At 46.6% G+C, this 22553-nt stretch overlaps 1 protein-coding gene across 7 annotated transcripts in view; it reads left to right on the plus strand.

Annotated features, from left to right (window-relative positions):
* The first annotated feature begins 1382 nt into the window (after window positions 1–1382).
* Window positions 1383–22553, plus strand: part of IFNAR2 (interferon alpha and beta receptor subunit 2) — a 29609-nt gene continuing 8438 nt past the window's right edge. Inside the window, exons 1-8 of one of the 7 annotated variants that reach the window (XM_030328523.1) lie at window positions 1383–1595; window positions 8532–8639; window positions 9518–9605; window positions 10702–10743; window positions 12833–12956; window positions 14779–14951; window positions 17465–17625; window positions 22172–22340. In XM_030328523.1, the coding sequence (XP_030184383.1) occupies window positions 9551–9605; window positions 10702–10743; window positions 12833–12956; window positions 14779–14951; window positions 17465–17625; window positions 22172–22340 (724 nt within the window). In that variant the 5' untranslated portion in view covers window positions 1383–1595; window positions 8532–8639; window positions 9518–9550. Of the gene's footprint in view, window positions 1596–7491; window positions 8640–9517; window positions 9606–10701; window positions 10744–12832; window positions 12957–13195; window positions 13258–14579; window positions 14622–14778; window positions 14952–17464; window positions 17626–22171; window positions 22341–22553 lie in introns of those variants that run through there. The other 6 variants (XM_030328522.1, XM_030328524.1, XM_030328521.1 and 3 more) reach the window with 6 other exon arrangements.

The following is a 22553-nucleotide window of genomic DNA, read 5'->3' on the forward strand; positions in this document are numbered from 1 at the left end:
TCAGGGCCTGGAGTCTGCTTCAGATTGTGTCTCCCTCTCTCTCTGCCCCTCCCCCACTCATGCTGTGTCTCTCTCTCTCTCTCTCAAAAATAATAAAATGAACATTAAAAAAATGTTTAATAAAATCTTTTTTCTGATTATATAAGTAAAAATATTTGGAAATTAGACATTTGGAAAGTGAAAAGAAGAACCTAAAAATCACCTTGAGCCGCCCAGTCTATAATTAATCATTGTTAACATTTTTATATATTTCTATTTGTCATGTTTCTATTTGTGGGCATATTTATATTCATAACTATGTTTTTATAAAAGGATGGAGTTCTGTATTGTCTTTCCCCCACTGTCAGGGACTATTTCTGAAGCTTCTCTAAAACTGCTGCTGAACATATTTCCAATGTTGAATGTCTTCTGTGGGGACCCTGACCCGGTGGCGAGTTCCCTTCAGGTCTTATGGGGCTGGTGACAATTCTCCTCTTGAAGACTGAGGGTCACACATGAAGCAGACTGACATTCTCTCATGATCACCTCGGTGCCTATTGTAGGGAGGAGGGTCAGCAAACATTAGTTGACTGGACGGGTGCAAATGTCCCCTTTTTCAGCTACAAAAACTATGAAACGTCCTCCTCCCCCTTTCCTCAGAGTCCAGAAAGCCGAAAGTCAGATTGGATGCTCGATGAGAACTTACGGGGTTCTTGTATTTCTTTTCCTTCTCCTTCGAGGGGATTTTCAACATTTCCATAGGAGTAGCTTTAATGTTCCAAGCATACATACATTTTCCTGAAAGTTACCTTATATTCTATTTTGAAAATCGCCAATATAAACCACAGATACGCAAAATAACGGGGGACTATCTTTCCTCTCCTACCCGGAACACTTTGATCCGTGGGGGACTGGGGAAACAGGAACGCAGAGGGGAGGACTCACCGATGAGGAGGGAAGCTAATTGACAATATCGGCAAAGGCCTGCTCCAACCTGGAACTACACCAAGCCTTTGCAGCTCGATGGTGGCTACTTTTATCCCTGTTTCATCGACGGGAGCACTGTGACCGGAGTGGCTTAGAGAACCGGCAGGTGCGGGAGCCAGGAGAGAACCCATCCACTCCTTCATTCGTACACTCATTCATTCATCCCACTTTTACTGAGTGAATAAAAGGTGCTAGCGAGGCTTTGTTCCCAGGGCCAAGCACCGCTCTAGCCCCTGAGGATCCCGCAGGAAACCGAAGCGCACACCCCTTGCCCCCGGGCCCCACGCAGCCCGCGAGGGGAGGCCGCTGGGGGGAGTGGTAAGAGCTGGCTCCGCCCCCGGCCCGCGCGCTCCACCTCCCCTAGCGGCCGGAGGCCGGCGCTCGGCGCGCGCACCCACAGCGGGGACTTTCGCCACCCCGCGGATCGACCCCGGTGTCTTCCCCCGGCGGAGTCTGCGGGCAGCCCCTCGGCCCGCCGGCGCCCGCCGTCACTGCCGCCGGGGCCGCCCGCAGCGCGCATCCGAGCCGCGGGGCTCCCGAGCCCCGTCCGGAGGTGCGAGGGCGCCGGCCGCAGGGGGTGGCTCGGAGGCCGGCACCCCCGCGGGAAGCGGCGAGGCGATCCTGCCGAGGTAAATGGGCTGGCGGGGTCGGGGGATGGGGACCGCGGGTGCGCCCGCCACCCTGCAGCCGCCACCGGGCAGCCGCTTCCCGGCAAACGCCGCCACCCTGCAGCCGCTTCCCGGAATCCCTGCACGCTCCTCGCCTGCCCCGGCTCCTCCTCCTGCTCCTCCTCCCCCCGCCCGGTTCCCGGCGCGCCCCCCCCCCCAGCCCCCCGCCGCCGCGCAGGGCGTGCCAGGCCCCGACCGCTGTGCCCCGCGTCGTCTGTTCCTCGCCGCCCCCGGGAGCCTTCTTTCTTTGCACCCGGCCCTGCGCCCCACTTTCCCACCAGCGGCGCCGGGGACACCCGGGCACTCGCGGCTGCAAGATGTGAGCCGTGGTGAAGTGTGAGGGTCACACGCCTCAAGATCCACCGGCCTTGCGAAACTGGGCTACCCTCTCGGGCCTCGAGTTCCATCCCCCACCCCGCCAAGAGAACCCCTGGAATTAACCAGCTTTTGTGGCCTAGCGGGAGAGGGTCACCGAGGGGCGACGGGGGTGGCGTGTCCGGCGCCCTTCCAGACTCACCGCTTGGAAGCTGGGAGGAGGAGAGGGCGGGGAGACAGAGGAGCGGGCTCGCTGCGGGGGGTGGGGAGGGGCCGGGGAATTAGGGGAACCCGGTGCGAATCGATACTGGAGTTCACCCCGGAGAGATCAGCCGGTTGTGTGCAGTTAGGAGTTCGATTCCTCAACACGCTTAGGAGGTGAGCGGCGGCGTTGTTGAAAGACTCTAGACACCACGCCTCATTTTTTTTTTCCTTTTATTATTTGTTTGATGTCCTTGCTTTTGTTTGGGAAGAGGTCTTGGAAGCTAGTATTACGCGCCAGAGGGCTCTGATCGGAGCCAGAAGAGCCCGCCGGGAGGGGCAGACTCCGGGAGCCCTGGAGACGTCCTACTGACTGTCCCTCGGGGACTAACACCCTCAGGCCACCCCCTGCCCCACCCCTTGGCGAGGTTTCTAAGCACCCTCCCCCGCCCCCCCCGGCCCCGAACTGTTCGGGTTTGGGGAGCAAAGGGGTTCAGAAGGGGAAGCCACACCAAGATGGGCTCTGAAGAAAACATCTTTTAAAATTTCCTAGTAATATGCGCACGTTGATAAAGTTAGACCCGTTTGTTCCAGGAAATGGCTTGAACTTTTTAAGTCCTGTAGTGCACAAGCTGGTTTTTCATTTTAAAGTATCAAAAATCTGCACGGCCCTTTTGGTCTTAGCTGTATTTCCTCTCAAATTCCTCCTGTATTTATTTAAAAAAAGTTAAAATGTGCCCGAAATTGGGTTCCTGGTGCTTTGTCTAAAAACATTTTAGGAGAAGCACAGCCCCAGAAGTAGTCTTAGAAGTGAAACTTTTTTTTTTAATTGTTGTTCGTTTTTAGAGAGAGCGCGCACGCGGGCACAAGTGGGGGAGGGGGAGAGAGAGAGGGAGACACAGAATCCAAAGCAGGCTTCAGGCTCTGAGCCATCAGCAGAGAGCCCCACGCGAGGCCCGAACTCACCAACCGTGAGATCATGACCTGAGCCCAAGTTGGGCTTAACCAACTGAGCCACCCAGATGCCCCTAGAAGTGAAACTTACCTCATCCCTCCTACTTGCACACAGAGCCTTGGTGAACTCATTTTCCCATTATATTGATAAACCCTCGACCTATTAAAGAACCAGCAGCATATATATTCTTGGCTACCAGTCATCCTATTTTACTAAAACTAAATGCCACTGAGTATAGGATGCGCTTTTATGTAACCAAGTAAGAAAAAAAAAAACATGCATTCTGATTTCGGAGGGGTTTGGATGTCAGAAAGAAATGCACATTTTATAATCTGTAAAAGGTAATCTGCACGAAAGCAGAGCCTGACAGTACTTTCCCTGAGGACTCTTCATTCCTAACGAGAATGAAACCTTGGAGACATTCATGACTCCCTGACGACCAATGATATGCCAGGCGTCAGGCCAGATAGAAGAAAAGACCGTTAGGTTCTCCACCAGGGGACTGGAGGCAGCAAGTTCCTTGAGGGCTGTCTGTCTGTCTGCATGTTCTAAATGGCACGCGATCTGGGAAGAATAAGAGAACAATAGTTCCCTGGGAGAGCAGGTGGGCTTTAGTGACAGTCATGAGAAGTCCAAAGAAGAGAAAAAAGAGAGAGAAATGTAGAAGGGAGCAGTTGAGAGCCACTGAACATTGTCTCTGGAGCCAGGAGGAAAACGAGGGCACTTAGTTTCCCCATAAGCCAGGGTACATAGGCGAGAGATGCTTAAGCATCATTCTTGTTCTAATGCTGAGGGTTTAAAAAAATTTTTTTTTAATTTGAATGTACCCATCCACCAGAAACTTTCCTGGTAAGTCAACAACAATCTTAAAAAGGCTCCCTAATACACAGGAAGGAAGCAAACAGGGCCTTCTGAGCAAGGGGCAGTGGTCAGAGGCAGTGAGATGGGGATTGTCAGCTAGGGGAGGGGGTCTCGGAGAAAGGCAGTAGCAGAGGCAAAACCATTCCGAGGACCCTGCGGTTGGCCCTGCCTCGCCTCCCCCTCCCCCCACCCCCACCAGAGGGAGGCCCTACCTCACCTTCACCATCCCAGCGTCAGGCCTTGGGGCTCTAGAAACTGCCCCGTCTTTACAGAACAAACTCGAATCTGGTGTGGAAGGCAAGGAGGTTAAAATTTCAGTCCACTCTATCACAGTAACCGATGACAAAGCCATCTAAGTACCAGCAAGGTGAACAGAAGTGGGGTGTGGTGGCTGGATAAAAAGGAAGGGAAAAACAAAAACAAAAACAAAAACATAGTCTGCAAGGAGTCTTACTAAAAAAATAATATTACTCCTAGATTAGTAGAAAATTGTTTCCAATAGCCTTATATCCTACGACTTGGTAAAAATACGAATTCAGTAAAGTAAACTCAAAGGTTAGAATATTTTAAAATGTGATGGAGACGGAGTTGCAAACTTAAGCAGATAATTTGAGCACCCTAGAAACATAATTGCAGAAGAAATAAGAAGAAAGAACAGGATACTTTTGAAAATAAAGACATTTTTAATAGAGGAAAGGTTTGATTTAAGCCCAATGAATGCAAATGAAAAGAAAAAAAAAAGATCAAGTCAATTAGGAAGAATCTCCATGTAGAAATTTAAAAAAAGCACAGTCAAACATTAGGATAATTGGGATCCCTGCCACACAGAAACCAGCAAATGGGACAGAAGATGCAAATAAAAGTAAGATAAAAGAACTTTTGAAATGAAGAAAAAAATGGCCTGTAGGTCAAAAGAACATTTTTTCGGGAAATTGCCATTTTCCAAATATTCATATGGGAATGCTGAGCCCCAAGATATCTTTAGTGATTTCATTTTTTTTTTTAAAAAAAGAAGAATTCTTTTAGGAATCCAGGAAGAAAAAGTAAATAAAAGAAGGTCAAGCCAAATCAAGCTGGCCTCAGACGTTCTAGTGCTAAATTCCAGAATATGATGGTTCTGAGAGAAATATTCTAAATGGAGGACACTGTCCCCAGGAGGGTATTTTCATCCAGCTTAGATGTCACTCAAGATAATCAATAGGCAGGCCTTCTCAAATATAGAAGAGCTAAGGGAATTCAAGACCCAGTGAGCTCTCTTTGGGGGAGGGAGGGACTACTGGATTAGAAAAATCCAGCAAATAACAAGTTAAGAAATAAATCAAACTAAAGACCCCAGACGTAGAGAACTCACGCTCAAAAGGACTGTTGATGAGTATTGATCTAAATGTAGAATTAATACCAGACATGTTTGGAAATTGTAGGTAGAAAAAAATGTGATCATTATATAAATCTAGACACAAAAAACAATAAAGCAAAAAAATAATAACAATAGGAATAAGGAAATAGGGGAGGCAGATGGGAGGAAAAAGGAGAGTGGCAACATTCTCATCTTTGAAAGCACAGATCAATAAATACGGTTTAATAGTAAACAGTGCTGGGGGCGCCTGGGTGACTCAGTTAAGCATCTGACTTCAGCGCAGGTCATGATCTCACGGTTTGTGAGTTCAAGCCCCACGTCAGGCTCTGTGCTGACAGCTCAGAGCCTGGAACCTGCTTTGGATTCTGTGTCTTCTCTCTCTGCCCTTGCCTGCTCACGCTCTGTCTCTCTCAAAAATAAATAAGGATTTTTTAAAAGTAAACATAGTAAGCAGTGCTGGGAACATAGGATATCCTAACTTCCCAATGTCTTCCATAACCGTTTTTTCTAAACCTTAGAAGAATATTTTAGGAAATTACTCTGTCTTACAGAAGAAAATAATTTAAATTTCAACCATCCCTTCGGTCTTTCCTTCAGTTTTGTTCCAAGTACAATTAAATTTAGACAGAAGTGTGTGTGTGTGTGTGTGTGTGTGTGTGTGTGTGCGCGCGCCCACACACGCACATGCGCATAGAAAGATGTCTGGGATTATGTTCACCTAAAGTTAATGATGGAAACATCTGGATGCTGGAATTTGTACTTTCATACATTATTTTTAATGTTTCTTAATGAGCACAGAAAAGAAATTTTACAGAAACAAGAGAGACGTTTGAAAAATAAACTGGAAACCAACATGCCAAGATGCTACCAGTGGTTGATGCTGGGTGGTGGAAATAAGGATGATTGTTACTTTCTTCTTTGTGCTTTTTTGGGGTTTTTTTCCCCTAATTTCCAGGAAAAAATTATGTAATTGTGTTTGCGTAGCATTTCTGAATTCAGTTCATTCATGACTCCCTGACGACCAATGATATACCAGGCGTCAGGCCAGATAGAAGAAAAGACCGTTATGTTCTCCCCCAGGAGACTGAGGCAGCAAGTTCCGTGAGAGCTGTCTGTCTGTCTGTCTGTCTCTGCCTAGGAGGAGCTGGAATTCAGAGAAGGGGCCCTGGACATCAGCAGTGTTTGTTGACATGCCAGAGGCAAGGGTTGCTCTGGGCGAGCCGCACCCAGAGCTGGCTTGCAGGGGACAGTGAAACCTAGAAAGGCTGATGACAGCCTTGAATTCAACCTGCGACACTTGCTTGATGCCTTGTTAGGTGACAGTGAGCTATAGACGGGGCTGGCCACAGAATTTGCAGGGGCCAGAGCAAAATAAAAATGCAGGGCCCACGTGTTTAAAAAGCAAGAAGGCATCACCGAAGGCATTAAAATACAAAGCTTTTTCTTTTCTTCCACCTTCTCTGTCTCTCCCCTGGTCACTTTGGTATTTGCCATTTAAATGTCGTCCTGAGTAAAAAAATAAATAAAATTTGAAATTATCAGCAGGAGCTTCAACCTTTCTGCTTTATAGGGTGCAAACGCACAGATCTAAATGCAAACGTAAGCGCGTTTAGTTCATGTGGGGAGTCACCGAATTACACAATTGGCATCTCAAGCACATTTTGAGAGGGTACCTCGAACTAGCCAGGAGAAGCAAACTCAAGCCAGACGAGGGAGGGTGGCAAGGAGAAGAGAGGTCCCCCCCAGGCACACAGCCCAAGAAGCATTCCCTGGGTTACTGTCAGGGCCAGTGAGGCTCCCTGCAGGTGCCCGATGCCACTCTGCCCCTTGCGACTCTGGGCCCACATGCACTTGGGCCTGAAAGTTGCCAGGATCGCTCTCTGCTACCCGCCCTGCACTCCAGCCTGGGGTGGGCTCTGGGAAGTCCAGCCCTGAATCTCTCCTTCCCAAGGACCTGCTATCTCAACCCATAGCTCACTGGCAATGCCCAAAGGTCTTTAAACCTCTGCCCCTGGACATGCTAGGTACCTGATCAAGGCTGACCTAGATGCTTACCACCCCCAGTCCAGCTAGTCGCCCCCCCACCCGGGCAAAGCAGGGCCCTGCCAGCCTGGCACAGGAGCAAATTCCACTCTGCCTGTCCCCTTCTCTGTCTGCTTACACACCAGGAGGGCGTCAGTGCAACGTGGGACTTTCCAACAATGTGACCCAGCTGCCACCCCACACGAAGGGCATCAATGGTGCCCAGCGTCCAGAGGCGGCGGGGGGCGGGGGGTGAGACCAAGCGTGAGCTGAGACTACAAACTCACCATGTGTCCAATGGCCCATCAGACTTCACTACCAAAACAGAAGTTCAACGGTACAATTATTAAGAATTTCAAGGCAGCCATTGGAGAGCAGTAAACCGAGGGTGGACCCTTTTTCGTGTAGGACCTGGGCACAGAGATGGGGGAAGAGCAAAGCCAGCCCTTCCTAATGGCAACAGCTTTGCCCTAGAAAGCTGATTTGTAGTCAGGGAGAGGTTTAAGGCACCTCATTAACAACCCCAGACAGGATGCCAAGACAGGAAATGAGATTTTCCAAGCAAGCAGGAAATCTAGTTACTAGTCATTGGATTGGAAGTAGAGTATGGGTCATCAGGAATAAAGGGGAGGCGATATCCCCTGGCCCACAGGGGGTGAGGACTTATAATTGTGTAATTGTGTGTGTGTGTGTGTGTGTGTGTGTGTGTGTGTGTGTCAGCCATTGAATAAACCTGAATGTTCCACAGATGTAGAACAAAGGTGAAGACGTACTGTCAGGCAAAGACAGAGGGTTGAGAAGCCGCAGGGCAGATGTTCAAGTGTAAGGGAGTCCCGTTCCCCCCAACCCCCCTGTGGCATTCTACACTCTAGCTGCGGCCAGCTTCTAGGGAGTATCCACAGCTCTGCAGGCCCTCCTTCGGGGAGTAATGGTGGGAGATGACGTCATGTGTCTCAAAGATCCCTGTAGACACTCTAAATGGGTGCAGTCTTGTGGGACAGGTTGTAAGCAGAGGAGCCTAGGTAGCTCATGGGTGGGGGAGTCTGCAGCAGGGAAGCCATCTTTGACTTGGAGTCTCTCGGATTCCTGTAGAATACCCGGATGGGACCTGTTACCTCATAGTCGAGAGGACTTTTTCATGTTTTGAGCTTGAACTCAGGTCTGCCGCCCTGTGGCCCTTTTCCAGTTTCAGCGCGGGGGCTTGATGCCTGCTACAAGTGTTGGGAGGACAGGACACCCAGAACCTATGGGGCGCAGTTGCTTGGATGGAGACAAAAGCCCTGAGGCAGAGAAGGTAACTAGGACTCACAATGCAGATGCCAAGAAACAAAATACCTTTAAATCTGAAAACAGACAACTCAGAAACGAATGCATGAAACTAATGAGTGAACTTGGGATTCTGTGTCTTCCTCTCCCTCTGCCCCTCCCCTGCTTGCACTCCGTCTTTCTCTCTCTCTCAAAAGTAAACATTAAAAAATTTAAAATAAAATAAAATAAAATGGAACACCTAGGGGCGCCTGGGTGGCTCAGTCAGTTAGGCATCCGACTCTTGGTTTTGGCTCAGGTCGTGATCTCAACTGTTTGTGAGTTTGAGCCCCCCATCAGGCTTCATGCTGACAGCATGGAACCTGCTTGGGGTTCTCTCTCCTTCTCTCTCTGCCCCTCTCCCCGCTAGCTCTCTCTGTCTGACATCTCAGAGCCTGGAGCCTGCCTCAGACTCTGTCTCCCTCTCCCTCTGCCTCCCCCCCTGCCCCTCCCTCCCGCGCACGCTCTGTTTCTCCCTCTTCTCTCTCTCTCTCAAAAATAAAACATTTTTAAACAAGAAGGAGAAATAATATATATTTGGTTTTGCTTATACATAAAGATGTTGTGAAGGACTCACCAAAAAATTAATAGAAGTAGTTTTCTGAAGGAATCAAGACCTTTTGCTCTTTGCTTTTGTGTATTTTTGGAAGCGAGTAACTCTGTCGCCTATTCAAAAATTAAATTTAAAACTTCTCCCGGAGCTAGATAGGGAACTGGTCCCAGGTCCAGCTCCTGGGAAGGCAGAGGAAGCCTGGAACAGGAAAATTCCTGTTCCTCCCACGTTGTCCTGTCTTTGTCCTTTTTTATCTTTTGTAATTTAAGTAAACACTTCAGCATTTGGATCACCTGATATCTATTTCCTTTCAGATGTGAAAGTAAAGAAAAGACTTGATACCAAAGATGCTTTGGAGCCAGAATACTTCCTGGATTAGACCTCATGATTTGTATCCCGTGGGTAAGCGTCACTTTTGTCCCAGTGCTCCTAGGACCAAGCCAGCAGTCACCCCACCACCCGGAGCCCTGTTGGGGGTAGCAAACGGCTTTCCCTGATGAGGGGCCCAGTATCAGCCCATCCGGTGCCAAGAGCCAAATGGAATGTAGATAGGAAGCCTGTGCTGACTGATGGTCTGGATTCAGTAGGAGCACCTGCCCTACTATTAATTTTAGGAAAACAAACAACTAAATAAGAATGACTTCAGGCTCCACAGTGATGGAGAATATCCTCGTGAGCAACCTGAAGAGCCATTTCTCTTAATACCCTCATTCTAATCCAGGGAGGACTTTATCACTCGACTCCCATACTTAGGAGGAGGCCAAACCCCTTATCTCCTAACCATGTCACCAGACTGAGAAGTCATTCCTGAACTTTGGCTTCCGTGTATCTATCATTGATTTTTTTTTTCTCACTCTGTCATCCTGGTCCACTTTTTCTCTACCTTTCTTTTGATTGTATTTCACTATCACCGTGTCGTCTGTTCCATAGCTCCATGGGCGGTATACTTCTCCCCTGAACAGACCGCCTAGGCACGGGGGCGTGTAACCTCCTTGGCCTCCGCGTCCTAAAAATGCCTGCAACCCCTCCCCTCCCAAGTCACTGTGTCATCCCGAAAACAAATGAGGGCCCCCAAATCCCATCAGTTTTCTTCCTACACCTCCTACACCACCCTTGGCAAACACCTTTACCTTTAACGTTTCTTAACCAACAACATGCCTGTGTGTTCATATTCTGAGACTTTTTCCAGGCAGGTAAATGCTTCTCGGGACATTCTCTCAACCAACCAGCCCTGGTATTAGCATCAGCTCCCAAGCAGAGCTTATTTTGGATTCACTCAGGTTGAAAGCCTTGGGCCATGTGCTGCTGATACAGACAGTGACCTTCTAAGAACCCTTTACTGGAGCTTTTTTTTTTTTTTTTTTTTAACACATGGATGTCGCAATCCAACGTTAATTAAGCCATGTGTACAAAAGAATGCCAGACCCAGAGCAATAATTACAAATTGAGCCTGGAGAGAGTATTTTTGCTGGTCTAATATTTTTTTTCTTCTTCCTAGTGTATATCGGCCTCATGGTTGGTGTGGTATCGGCGTGGCCTGGTAAGAGATTTTCTTGGCTTGGCTGAATTTCGTGTAAGGGACAGAGGATTGGGGTGACCATTCAGAAGTCTAAAATGCGGGGAGCTTGATTTCTGATCCCAGATCTGTTGCCCATTTTTGTCTGAATCCTTTTTCCCAGATTTTCTCAAATACTCTCCTTTTCTCTGTCAAAGGAGCCAACAGTAGCCACATTTTCTCATTTGTCTCTCAAAACTCTTACAAGAAATTAACACCAGAGATCATTTTACTTATTTTTCTTAATGTTTGTTTATTTACGTTCAGTGGAAGAGAGAGTGCCTGTGAGCAGGGGAGGGGCAGAAAGAGAGGAAGAGAAAGAGAATCCCAAGCAGACTCCACCCTGTCAGCACAGAATCCCACTCAGGGCTCAAACCCACCCACCCAGGATGACCGTGACCTGCAAGGTCACAACCTGAGCCGACATCGAGTCAGACCGGTAACCGACTGAGCCACCCACGTGCCCCACACCAGAGATCATTTTAAAACTCCTTAAAAGAATTTTCAGGGGTGCCTGGCTGACTCAGTCGGCAGAGCGTGTGACTCTGGATCTCAGGGTTGTGAGTTCGAGCTCCATGTTGGGTGTGTAGATTACTTAAGAATAAAATCTTTAATAAAATCTTTAAAAACATTTTTAAAGGAATTTTCAACTTAAAGCCCTTTCATCGAAGGTTGAGGAGACAGACTGTGCCAAACAAAAAACAACCTGGACATAATTTCCCTTTATTTTTTTTTTAATTTTTTTTTTCACGTTTATTTATTTTTGAGACAGAGAGAGACAGAGCATGAGTGGGGGAGGGGCAGAGAGAGAGGGAGACACAGAATCGGAAGCAGGCTCCAGGCTCTGAGCCATCAGCCCAGAGCCCGACGCGGGGCTCGAACTCACGGACCGCGAGATCGTGACCTGAGCTGAAGTCGGACGCTTAACCGACTGCGCCACCCAGGCGCCCCCATAATTTCCCTTTAATTTGCATTCTTACACCTGTTATCTGGTGCCAGGTAAAGGAAAATAATTTTTTTGAACTAAACACCTTGCCTACATATAGAAATCCGCCCCCATAATCTCACTGTGCATTAACTATATATCCAACCTTGTGATGAGCACAGAGGACGAAGAGTTCAAAGTCAAGAAGCAAAGGCCCTAGGTCCTAACTACTGGAAGCTTCAAGAATCATAAAAAGTGAATTTGGGAAAAAAAAAAAAGACTTGCATTTAAACAGGATTTGACAACTATAGCTTTTTTTTTTAATGTTTTTATTTATTTTTGAGAGAGAGAGAGAACAAGCGGGAGTGGGGACGGGAGAGCGGGGGAGGGGGAGAGAGGATCCAAAGCAGGTACTGACAGCAATATGGGGCTCGAATTCACACACTGTGAGATCTTGACCTGAGCCGAAGTTGGACACTTAACCCGACTGAGCCACCCAGGTGCCCGACAGGTATAGCTTCAGAGTCTCATTTACCGCTGCCTCTTGCCAGCTGCATAATATTGTATAACCCAACTCTCAGCCTTACAGTTTGTAGAATGAGTCTCTTAACAGCACCCGCTTCAGCATTGCTGCCCGGATTCAATGCCTGGAAAGGGCCAGTCTAGGCATACATTTATCTGTCCCTTCCTTCCATGACTGGGGGACAAGTGCGGTGGGAGATTCAGTGGAGGGAAGGCAGGCAGAGGGCTGAGCGAGCTGCGTAGGGGACTCCAGAAGGAGGTGGAGTGGAGTTGAGAGAATGAGGTGGCCCAGGACAGGATAACATAGATCATTTTGATTCAGCGGGCCACTGAGAGTCCATGATAATTAAGCGTGAGCCGAAATTCTGTTTACACAGTGCCGAGTTCCTGCATCCTAAGCTTGCCTGCCCTAACAATGTGTTGTTCATCAATTAGTTATATGACTTCATTTTTCATGTCCACCAGAACCATTTCCTTCCTGTGGTTCCAAAGCCCCTGGGGCTTCTGTGCTGGGAGTGTGGGCTCCAAATCCCAAGGAACAGATGGGATAGGAGCCATGCTATACCTTGAGTTCCACATTCAGCGTTTCTTTTTCTTTTTTTTTTTTTTTTCTCCTGTTTCCTTTAGATTTGTCAGACGAATCTTGTACTTTAAAGGTGACATTTCGCAGTTTCCGGCTTATCTTGTCATGGGAATTAAAAAACCATTCGATTGCACCAACTCACTATACGTTATGGTACACAGTCATGAGGTTGGTTTGACGCTTAGTTTTTTTCTTGCTAAAGGTCTTATCTTTCTACTAATTGGGGGGTGGGGAAGAGTCGTCATCTTACTTGTGATAAAGCCTCTCTCTCCTCCTTCTCTCTCTGGTTTGTATTCAGAGCTTTAAAAGTCCAAAGACAAGACACAAGTCCATTTTTAATTAAGCTGAGTAATGTCATATTCCAAAACCACTTCTAACAAAACTTGTATTTATAACCATTTCTACAGGTCAAAGCCTCAGACGCACAATAATTACGGCGTATGGTTTTTATAATTATTTCTCTGACTCAGTAAGTCTGAATGTTTAAAAGCACTGTTTTCTGAGGACAGGAGTCCAAAGATCTGGTGACCATATCGATGTCGTGGTCACTTTTCTTTACTCGGTGGGGGCCGGGGGGGGGGCGGTGGCACATCAGAGAGCTGCCTGGCCCAGACCAGGTCCACGGTCTGGCTTAATCACTAATCAGCCATGACCTTCAGGCACAGAGCTCGGCTTCTCTGAGCTCAATATCCTACTTATAGGTTGCCGCAGAGATTAATGCCATAATGGAGGGAGCCTTCTATGGCTCTCTTTTTCCGACGTCTGACATCACCCTTATAAGTTGTCACTTTGATCTAGTAGCTGCGTTCTTTTGTTTGCTGTTTATCTGGCTAACAGCTGTTACTACCACTGACTGGCGCATGGAAGGCCTCTTGTGAGTTTCTCTGGTGCCTGCCAAAGTCTTAGTTTCTCTCTGCGTTAGGTGGTCACGTGTATCACCTACTTACCTTTCTGAGGCTCAAGACATCAGACATCTGTGTTGTCCCTATAGAACAGGCTGATTTAGGCCTGGACCATGTGATCTTCAGCTGGAGAGAGAATGTGTCTCAGGGAGGACACTCCTGATGGTCTTGTAGGGGCAGAGAGATCTGGGACTTCTGTCATGAAAGTGTAACGTTTGCTCATTTATTCACCCAGCAAATATTTACTGAGCACCGACTACATTGCCAGGGGACCAACCATGAACCAAAGCCCTTGGTCTCCTGGAGACTAGAGCAGACATTCGGAAAGTAGACAGAAATACCAAAAAAACAAATAAAGATATAATGTGGTAGGTGATGGTAAAGGAATGCAGGAACATGAAGACAAGCGAGAGAGGGGGTGGACATGATGGGGTAAGGTGTTCCTTTTTTTTTTTTTTTTTAAGCTTATTTATTTATTTTGAGAGAGCGAGTGGCACAAGCAGGGGAAAAACAGAGAGAGGGAGAGAGAGAATCCCAAGCAGTCTCCATGCTGTCAGTGCAGAGCCTGATGCGGGGCTTGAACTCATGAACTGTGAGATCATTACCTGAGCTGAAACCAAGAGTCAGATACTCAACTGACTGAGCCACCCAGGCGCCCCTAGGTGTTCCATTTTATTTTATATATAGATATTTTTTTTATTTTAATTTTTTTAATGTTTATCTTGGAGAGAGAGAGAGAGAGAGGGAGAAAGACAGAGTACAAGCAGGGGAGGGGCAGAGGGAGAGGAAGACACAGAGTCTGAAGCAGGCTCCAGGCTCTGAGCTGTCAGCACAGAGCCTGACGCAGGGCTCGAACCCAAGAACCCGCGAGATCATGACCTGAGGGGAAGGCGGACGCTTAACCGACTGAACTACCCAGGCATCTTCCAAGGTGTTGCATTTTAAATAAGGTGGTTAGGGCAGGCGACCTGATACGGTGATGCTTGAGCAGAGACGTAAAGAAATGAGGAAGTGAGGCATGCAGTTAACGGAATCTCCGTCACATAAATACTAAAGTTTGCCTTTTCTCATGTCTTTTCCTTTCAAAGTAAACCAGACGATATGAAGATCGTGGAGCACTGTTCAAATATCACAGCATCATTTTGCGACCTAACCGATGTGTGGGAAGTCCTGCCAGAGACATACATCCCCAGAGTTGATGGATTCAGGGGAAACACAATGCTGGTCAGCTGTATCAGCGATTTCTTCCTGGCAACACACGGTGAGTTCATCTCTGCTTATCATTTTCATCATCATCATCAAGATCATCATTATTTGCTTTCCCGTGACATAGGCAGGTCTGCAGAGGTGTCTGAAACTCAGGGCTATGTTTACCAGCTGGCCTTGCCCCTTCGCGGCTCTGGACCTGTGAAGTGTTTGCTTCTCGGAGCCTTGGTTTTCTTATCCAAAAAGTGGGACGATAATCTGTCCTTTGCCGGTGATTCCTCATTGCCTGTCTAAGGCAGGCGTTCCGGCAGCAATGGTTGGTTTGTTCCGGTTCATTTCCTGTCACAACCTGACAGGAAGTAGGTCGGGAGGTCCAGAAGGCCTGTATCTGAGCTGTCCCAACTCTTTGGGCCAATGTTTTCCTTAATACGGTACCCCCTCCCCCAGATCATAAGCCAATAGTTCTTATCTATGTTAGTTCCCAAAACACATGTGCACCCGGGGCACTCGGAGACTGGAGCCCGAGAGTGGGTCTGCCTGTCTTTCTTTCCCTATGACTGGAGGCAGCTCCCTGTGGCACTTGTGTTAAACAGCTCCAGGGCGGCTGCTGGTGGCCCTCGGCCAGACTCCAGCTCTTCTTCGAGGTCCTCATTTGCAACTTGTTTCCAAGAGAAAGATTTGGTTTCAGCTCCCTGTTAAAGGCTGTGTGGATGTGCGTTCACACATTCGTGCTTAGCAAAGTGACAATAACCGAATCCCACTGTCGCAGACAAGATTCCCTGGGTTTGTGTGTGTGTATGTTTATGTGTGCGTCCAGAAAAGAAAAGAAAGAAAAGCACAACTTATAGATCGTGGCGCTCAGACGATTACAGAAAGTACATTACAGTAAGGATGAGACGTCATTTGTCAAGACTCAAAATGGTAAATGTCAAACACATGTAAATACCCAGGCTTAGGGGAAATGCGGAGAGTGTACTTTGGACATCTGAAAATCTGCAGCAGGATGTATTCAAATCTTGCCGTGTCCCTGCTCTCATCCAGAATTCCTCTTTAATGGTTTGTCCTACAGAAATAATTGTGGACAAATGTAATGATTTAGCTCTAAGAATGCTCATTGACACAGTGGGTCTATTCAGAAAATGTAGAGACAATCTAAATATTCGGTCTACGGCCATACCACCCTGAACGCGCCCGATCTCGTCTGATCTCGGAAGTTAAGCAGGGTCGGGCCTGGTTAGTACTTGGATGGGAGACAATCTAAATATTCAAAGCAACAGATCCGGGAGCCTGGGTGGCTCAGTCGGTTAAGCGGCCGACTTCGGCTCAGGCCATGATCTCGCGGTCCGTGGGTTCGAGCCCCGCGTCGGGCTCTGTGCTGACAGCTCAGAGCCTGGAGCCTGTTTCAGATTCTGTGTCTCCCTCTCTCTGACCCTCCCCCGTTCATGCTCTGTCTCTCTCTATCTCAAAAATAAATAAACGTTAAAAGAAAAATTAATCAAAGCAACAGATAGTTAAATTATAGTGCAGCCAGACGCTTAGTGGAATAGAGTCACCCCTAAAAAGTTAACAATGAAGATCCAGGGTCAGCCAACTTTCTGTAAAGGCCAGAAAAGAAATACTTTAGACTTTATGGGCCACATATCATACACCGTATCACCTGTCCTTCTTCAGTTGTTTTACAACCCTTTTATTATTTTGTAAGTTTATTTATTTATTTATTTATTTATTTATTTATTTTGAGAGAGAGAGAGAGAGAGCAAGCAGCTGATGGGAAGAGAGAAAGGGGGAGAGAGAGAATTCCCAGTAGGCTCCACGCCGTCAGCATGGAGCCCAATGCTGGGGCTCCCAAACTCATGGCTCATGAGATCATGACCTGAGCCAAAATCAAGAGTTAGGCTTAACCAACGAAGCCACCCAGGCGCCCCACAACTCTTTAAAATATAAAAACCATTCTGAACTGGCAGGCTGTGCAAAACTCCAACCCACAGGCCCATTTTCCACCCCTTGATATAGACAAATATGCATGGATATGTTTGTGAATTAAGTGAAATATATACCATGGAAAGCTATAGGTAAGAATGATTTAATTTTAGATGAGATGTGTGTGTGTGTGTGTGTGTGTGTGTATGCACTAGTTCAGTTTATATACGTGTGTGTATATATTTACACTGATACGATATAGACAAAACACGATTAACCACATTCAGGGACACTTGCCTACTGTATTTTCTGATATTTCTGCAATGGTTGGGTATCATTGTTACTGTGATACGATAAGAAGTCATTTTGTTTAGAATACAGGCTGAAAATTCCGAAAGGACTGACTTCCATCCTGGAACCTTCCGTTTCTTGTGGTAATAGTAAGCAAATCACATCACTTTTAGTCTCAGTTTTTCACCAATAAAAAAAAAAAAAAAAGAATACAACCCATGCCTCACCTAAGACCGTAGGTTAGAGAGAAGATGGTTGTCAAGAGGTCAGGTTGTATTACAGCCACGGGAGCGTTGCTGCGATGCAGTCATTGGCTGACATCATTGGGGTCTGTTTCTGGTTTCGTTTTCTCCACAGTGTCTTTGGAACCACCGGACTTTGATATTGTTGGCTCTACCAACCATATCAACGTAATAGTGAAATTTCCACCAGTCATTCCCAAGATACTAAATGGCGAGATCTTAGAGTATTACTTGCCGCTCGTCATCGAAGAACAGTCAGGGAAGATTGTTAAGAAGGTAAGTGGCTAAAACAGTTCTGAGCTGGCAGTGAATATATTTGACCGTCTTCTTAAAAAAAAAAAAAACAAAAAAAAACAAGGAAAAAGACATTTGTAATGATTTGAGCAATTGAGCCTAAAGGGTCTGAATCCACGGGGTCTGACTTTAAGCAAAGAAGTCTCTATAGTTCATTCATTGTGGAAATATGTTGACTTAGCCTAGCAGTGTGGTCTTCTTTCAAAGAAGAGGCCGCATGCGCAACATCGAGGGGCACACAGGAAAGGGATGTGGTGTGGACAAAGAGAACAGGCTAATTTCAGCACACTAGGGCGAAATTCCGGGGTGCTGGGATGAGTGGAAGTGGGCCCTCCCAGAACAGCAGCTGACATGTGCATAGCTCTTTGCCGATTAGAAACCCTTGCAGGTACCAGCCCACAAGTCACCAGGGCCAGGGGCATGTCAGGCAGAGGGCACAGGAAGCAGAGGTCCTGAGGCTGGAGTGGACCCAGTAGATTTGAGAATCAGGGCAGGGAGCTGGAATGGAGTAACCGGGACAGGAGACTAGAAGGAGGTGAGATCAGGGAGGCAGTGGGGCCCAATCTTGTTGGGCTTTGTGGGTCTGAGGCTTTGAAGTATCATGAAGCTGCTGGAGGTCCGGAGGCTTTAACAGGGCATCCTGGCTGGTGTATTGAGAATAAACCACAGGAGCCAAAGGTGGAGGTTGGGAGACCAGTTAAGAGGCTGTGGAGATGGTAATTGCTTAGTAGGAAATGGCAAATTACAATTTTCGCTGTAATATCTACCTGGATATAATCAACGCCCTAATCAAAACAAAATGGAAATAACAGAGGGAAAAAAATCAGCTTATGTAGCTCAGAGACTGTACGAAGCTTCTTTAAATATCATAAACCAGTCACATCTCATTGGTATTCAACCCGTGAGCTACTAACTCTGTTTGAGATTATTATTTTTAAAATAAGAAAGCTATGGGTATTAGGATATTGACAACACCATGAGAGGAAAATGACGGTTAATAAGCATCTTCTTCATTAAAGAAAAGTAATCTTTATTTATTTATTTTTTTAACGTTTATTGATTTTTGAGACCGAGAGAGACAGAGCATGAACGGGGGAGGGTCAGAGAGAGAGGGAGACCCAGAATCCGAAGCAGGCTCCGGGCTCTGAATTGTCAGCACAGAGCCCGACGCGGGGCTCAAACTCACGGACCGTGAGATCATGACCTGAGCCGAAATCGGAAGCTCAACCGACTGAGCCACCCAGGCGCCCCAAGAAAAGTAATCTTTCGATTAAATTAGACCAAGAAAAAAAGAAGAGACTACTGGTGTAATCCAGGTGACAGATGGTGGTGGCTTGGACCACTTGGCAGTAATGAGAAGTGGTTAAATTCTGCATATATCTTGCAAGTGGAGCTGACAGTATTTTTGGATGGGTTGGATGTGCCATGGGGTGAAGAAAGAGACAAGAGCGTCTGGATGGATGGAGTTTCCATTAATTAAAATGGGGAAGATTACAGGGGCACCTGGGTGTCTCGGTTGAGCGTCCAACTTCGACTCCCTCTCCCCCTGCTCCTCCCCCATTCACACTCTGTCTCTCTCTCTCTCTTTCTCTCGGTCTCAAAAATAAATTTAAAAAAAATTTAAATGGGGAAGATTACGGATGGAGGAGGTGGATAATTGGGTATCAGTAGCTTGGATCTGGATATGTTAAGTTTGAGGTGCCAATAAGGCATCCAGGAGGATATAGTGAGCAGGAGTTGGATGCTCTGAGTCTGGAGTTCAGGGGAGAGCTCCTCGCTGGAGAGACATCCCGGGGAGTCGTTGGCTTCTTGGTGCGTATTGATACCTTGAGACGAGGTGAGATCACCTGGAAGTGGATATGCAGAGAGGAAAGAGGACGTCCAAAGTCAGAGCCCCAGAGGCCCAAAATAGAGAGATCTGGCAAATGAGGAACCAGCAAAAGAGACTAGAGGGGTGCCTGGCTGGCTCAGTCAGTACAGTGTGCAACTCTTGATCTAGGGGTTGTTGTGAGTTCAAGCCCCACGTTGGGTGTGGAAGTTACTTAAAAATAAAACCTTAAAAAAGAGAGAGAGAGAGAGACTGGGAAGGAGCAACCAGCATGGTAGGAGAACAACTAAGTGAAAATGATGTCCTGGTAGCTGAGAGAAGAAAGTTCCAGAAGGAGAAAGTGATCTACTGAATCAAATGCTATAAATGGGACACGTTAGATGAGGACTATGGATTGGGTATTGGATTTAGCAACATGGAAGTCCTGGTGACCTTGATAAGAGTGATTTCAGTGGAGTGATGGGGTGAGGACCTGGTAAGAACGGATTCCAGAAAGAGAAGGAAGAGAGAAATTAGAGACAGTGAGGAGAACTAATTCTTCTAAGGAGTTTTTCTGTAAAGAGGAGAGATACTCTGTGGTAGCTATGGGAAGCTGGGGTCAAGAGAGAGGGATTTTATTTTATTTTATTTTATTTTATTTTATTTTATTTATTTTTAAGTTTATTTATTTTGAGAGAGAGAGAGAGAGAGAGAGAGAGAGAGAGAGAGAGGGAATGAGGGAGGGGCAGAGAGCAGGGGACAGGGAGAATGCCAAGCAGGGTCTGCACTATCAAAGCCTGAGTCGGGGCTGGAACATGAACCATGAGATCATGGCCCGAACCAAAAAAATCAAGAGTCAGACATTTCACCAACTGAGTCACCCAGGTGCCCCATAAGAGGGACATTTTAAAATGGAAGAAGTTATGGGGTGCCTGGGTGATTTGACTCTTGATTTCAGCTCAGATCATGATCTCACAGTCGTGAGTTCGAACCCTGTATCGGGTCGCATGCTGGGTGTGGAGCCTGCTTAAGATCCTCTCTCTCTCTCTCTCTCTCAAAATAAAATAAAGAAAAAGAAAATGGAAGAAGTTACAGCATGTTCATATGCAGATGGGATGTTCCAAAGGGATTGCTGGACCATGTGCTTGAGGAAGTGAGGAGGGATGGAATCTCATAAGCACAAGAAGGGATTGACCTTGGTGCAGAGCAGGGACTGTGCATCCAAGGCGAGTGCAGGGGCGGGGGGCAAAATACTCAGGCCTGCTTCTGTTTGCCTGGTGAAACAGGAAGTAAGTGTGGCAGACTTCATCAGGATCACACAATGGCAACACCAGGTGTGAAACCCAGATAGTCTGATTCTCAGCTACTTTTGGCTATTTCTCCTGGAGGCAAGAGCCCTCCCTCCGTGACAATGTTTCTACTTCTGCCCCTTTTTCTTCTTCACTGCTTATTGGCACTGCATGAGAGTTTAGTTTGATAGAGCTTGCTTGCTTTCTTTCTTTCTTTCTTTCTTTCTTTCTTTCTTTCTTTCAATTCTTCCTCCTTCCAAATAGAAATTTGCAGAAAAACGTTATTACAGAAGGCCGTATATGAACTGCTGGAACATCTTGATTCGTAGAACTGTTAGTATTTTGAAAACCATAAAACTTCACGCAGAAGTTGTTTTTCTTTTTTTTTTTTTTAATTTTTTTTTAATCTTTATTTATTTTGAGAGAGAGACAGAGTGTGAGCAGGGGAAGAGCTGAGGGGAGGGAGACACAGAATCCGAAGCAGGGCTCCAGGCCCTGAGCTGTCAGCACGGAGCCCGACGCGGGGCTCGAACTCACAGACCGCGAGATCGTGACCTGAGCCAAAGTCGGACGCTCAACCGACTGAGCCACCCAGGTGCCCCGAAGTTGTTTTTCTTGAAAGAAACTTCATATCATCTCTCTAATTCCAAAATGGAACAGAACTACCTAGGAACAGAAGGGGCAAGGTGTCTAAAGGGAGAAGATGAGGAATTAGACATCAGCCACAGTTCTGCCACACCATGCTGTGTGGCCTTGGAAAGTTACTTAACCAGTCTGAGTGGTAGTTTCCTCATCTGGAGAATGGAGATCGTTGCAACTCTGCGGACTGTTTTCATAATCACATTCGTTAATATGTATGAAGGCACTTCCTGAAGAGTAGACACATGTCATTAATGAAAAAAGATAATCTCATTTTTTTATGTTCTTAGTTTTGCAAGATTATCTTAATGCATGACAAAATAATCTTGTAAAAATGACATCATGGAAACATTTTCTTTTTCTTTTTTTCATTTTATTTGCCTGAGAGAGAGAGCACAAGTGGGAGAGAGGGGCAGAGGGAGAGAGAGAGAGAGAGAGAGAGAGAGAGAATCTCCAGGAGACTCCATGCTCAGTGTGGATCTCTCAACCCTTTAACCAACTGAGCCACCCAGGTGCCCAAACATCATGGAAACTTTTATTCCTCATTGGAACTTTTTCTACTCGTTATAAAGTGCAGTTGCTAGACTAGATTTCATGGTTTAAAAATGTGCATCTAGTTTTGTGCTAAATTGCTGGCCCCAAATGACTTAAAAATACTTTTTCTTTTCAAGCCTGAGATCTTTCTGTCCCCATTTAAGATCTGAAGACAAATCCCCAAGGAGGCTCGAAGGGCCTGCCTCCAAATGAAATTCTCACTCAAAGCCTTCCTGATTTTTTTGCTTCTTTTTTACAGCATCACCCCAAGCTAAATGGAAACATCATCGGAAATGTCACTTATGTCATCGACAAGCTGATTCCAAACGCAAACTACTGTGTATCTGTTTATTTTAAGTCTAAAGATATGGGAGCAATAAATAGATCTCCAGTCAAATGTACCTTCCTTCAACCTGGACAGGATACAGGTATAAGTGTTTGAAAACTCATGTTCTGCTTTCACTCTGAGGGAAAACCTGGTTAATGAAAAGAATCTGAAAGTCGTGGAGCCCTGAAGGTATTCCTTCCACGAAAAGCCCATCACAGAGACGCTTTCTGTTGGTCTCTACTATGCGGTGAAGTCACTTTTAAGTTGCCATAGCAGAGGGACAATCAGGTGTCTGTCTTTGTAAAGTCAGATC

Source organism: Lynx canadensis, chromosome C2, assembly GCF_007474595.2.
Source record: "Lynx canadensis isolate LIC74 chromosome C2, mLynCan4.pri.v2, whole genome shotgun sequence".
Taxonomy (NCBI): Eukaryota; Metazoa; Chordata; class Mammalia; order Carnivora; family Felidae; genus Lynx; species Lynx canadensis.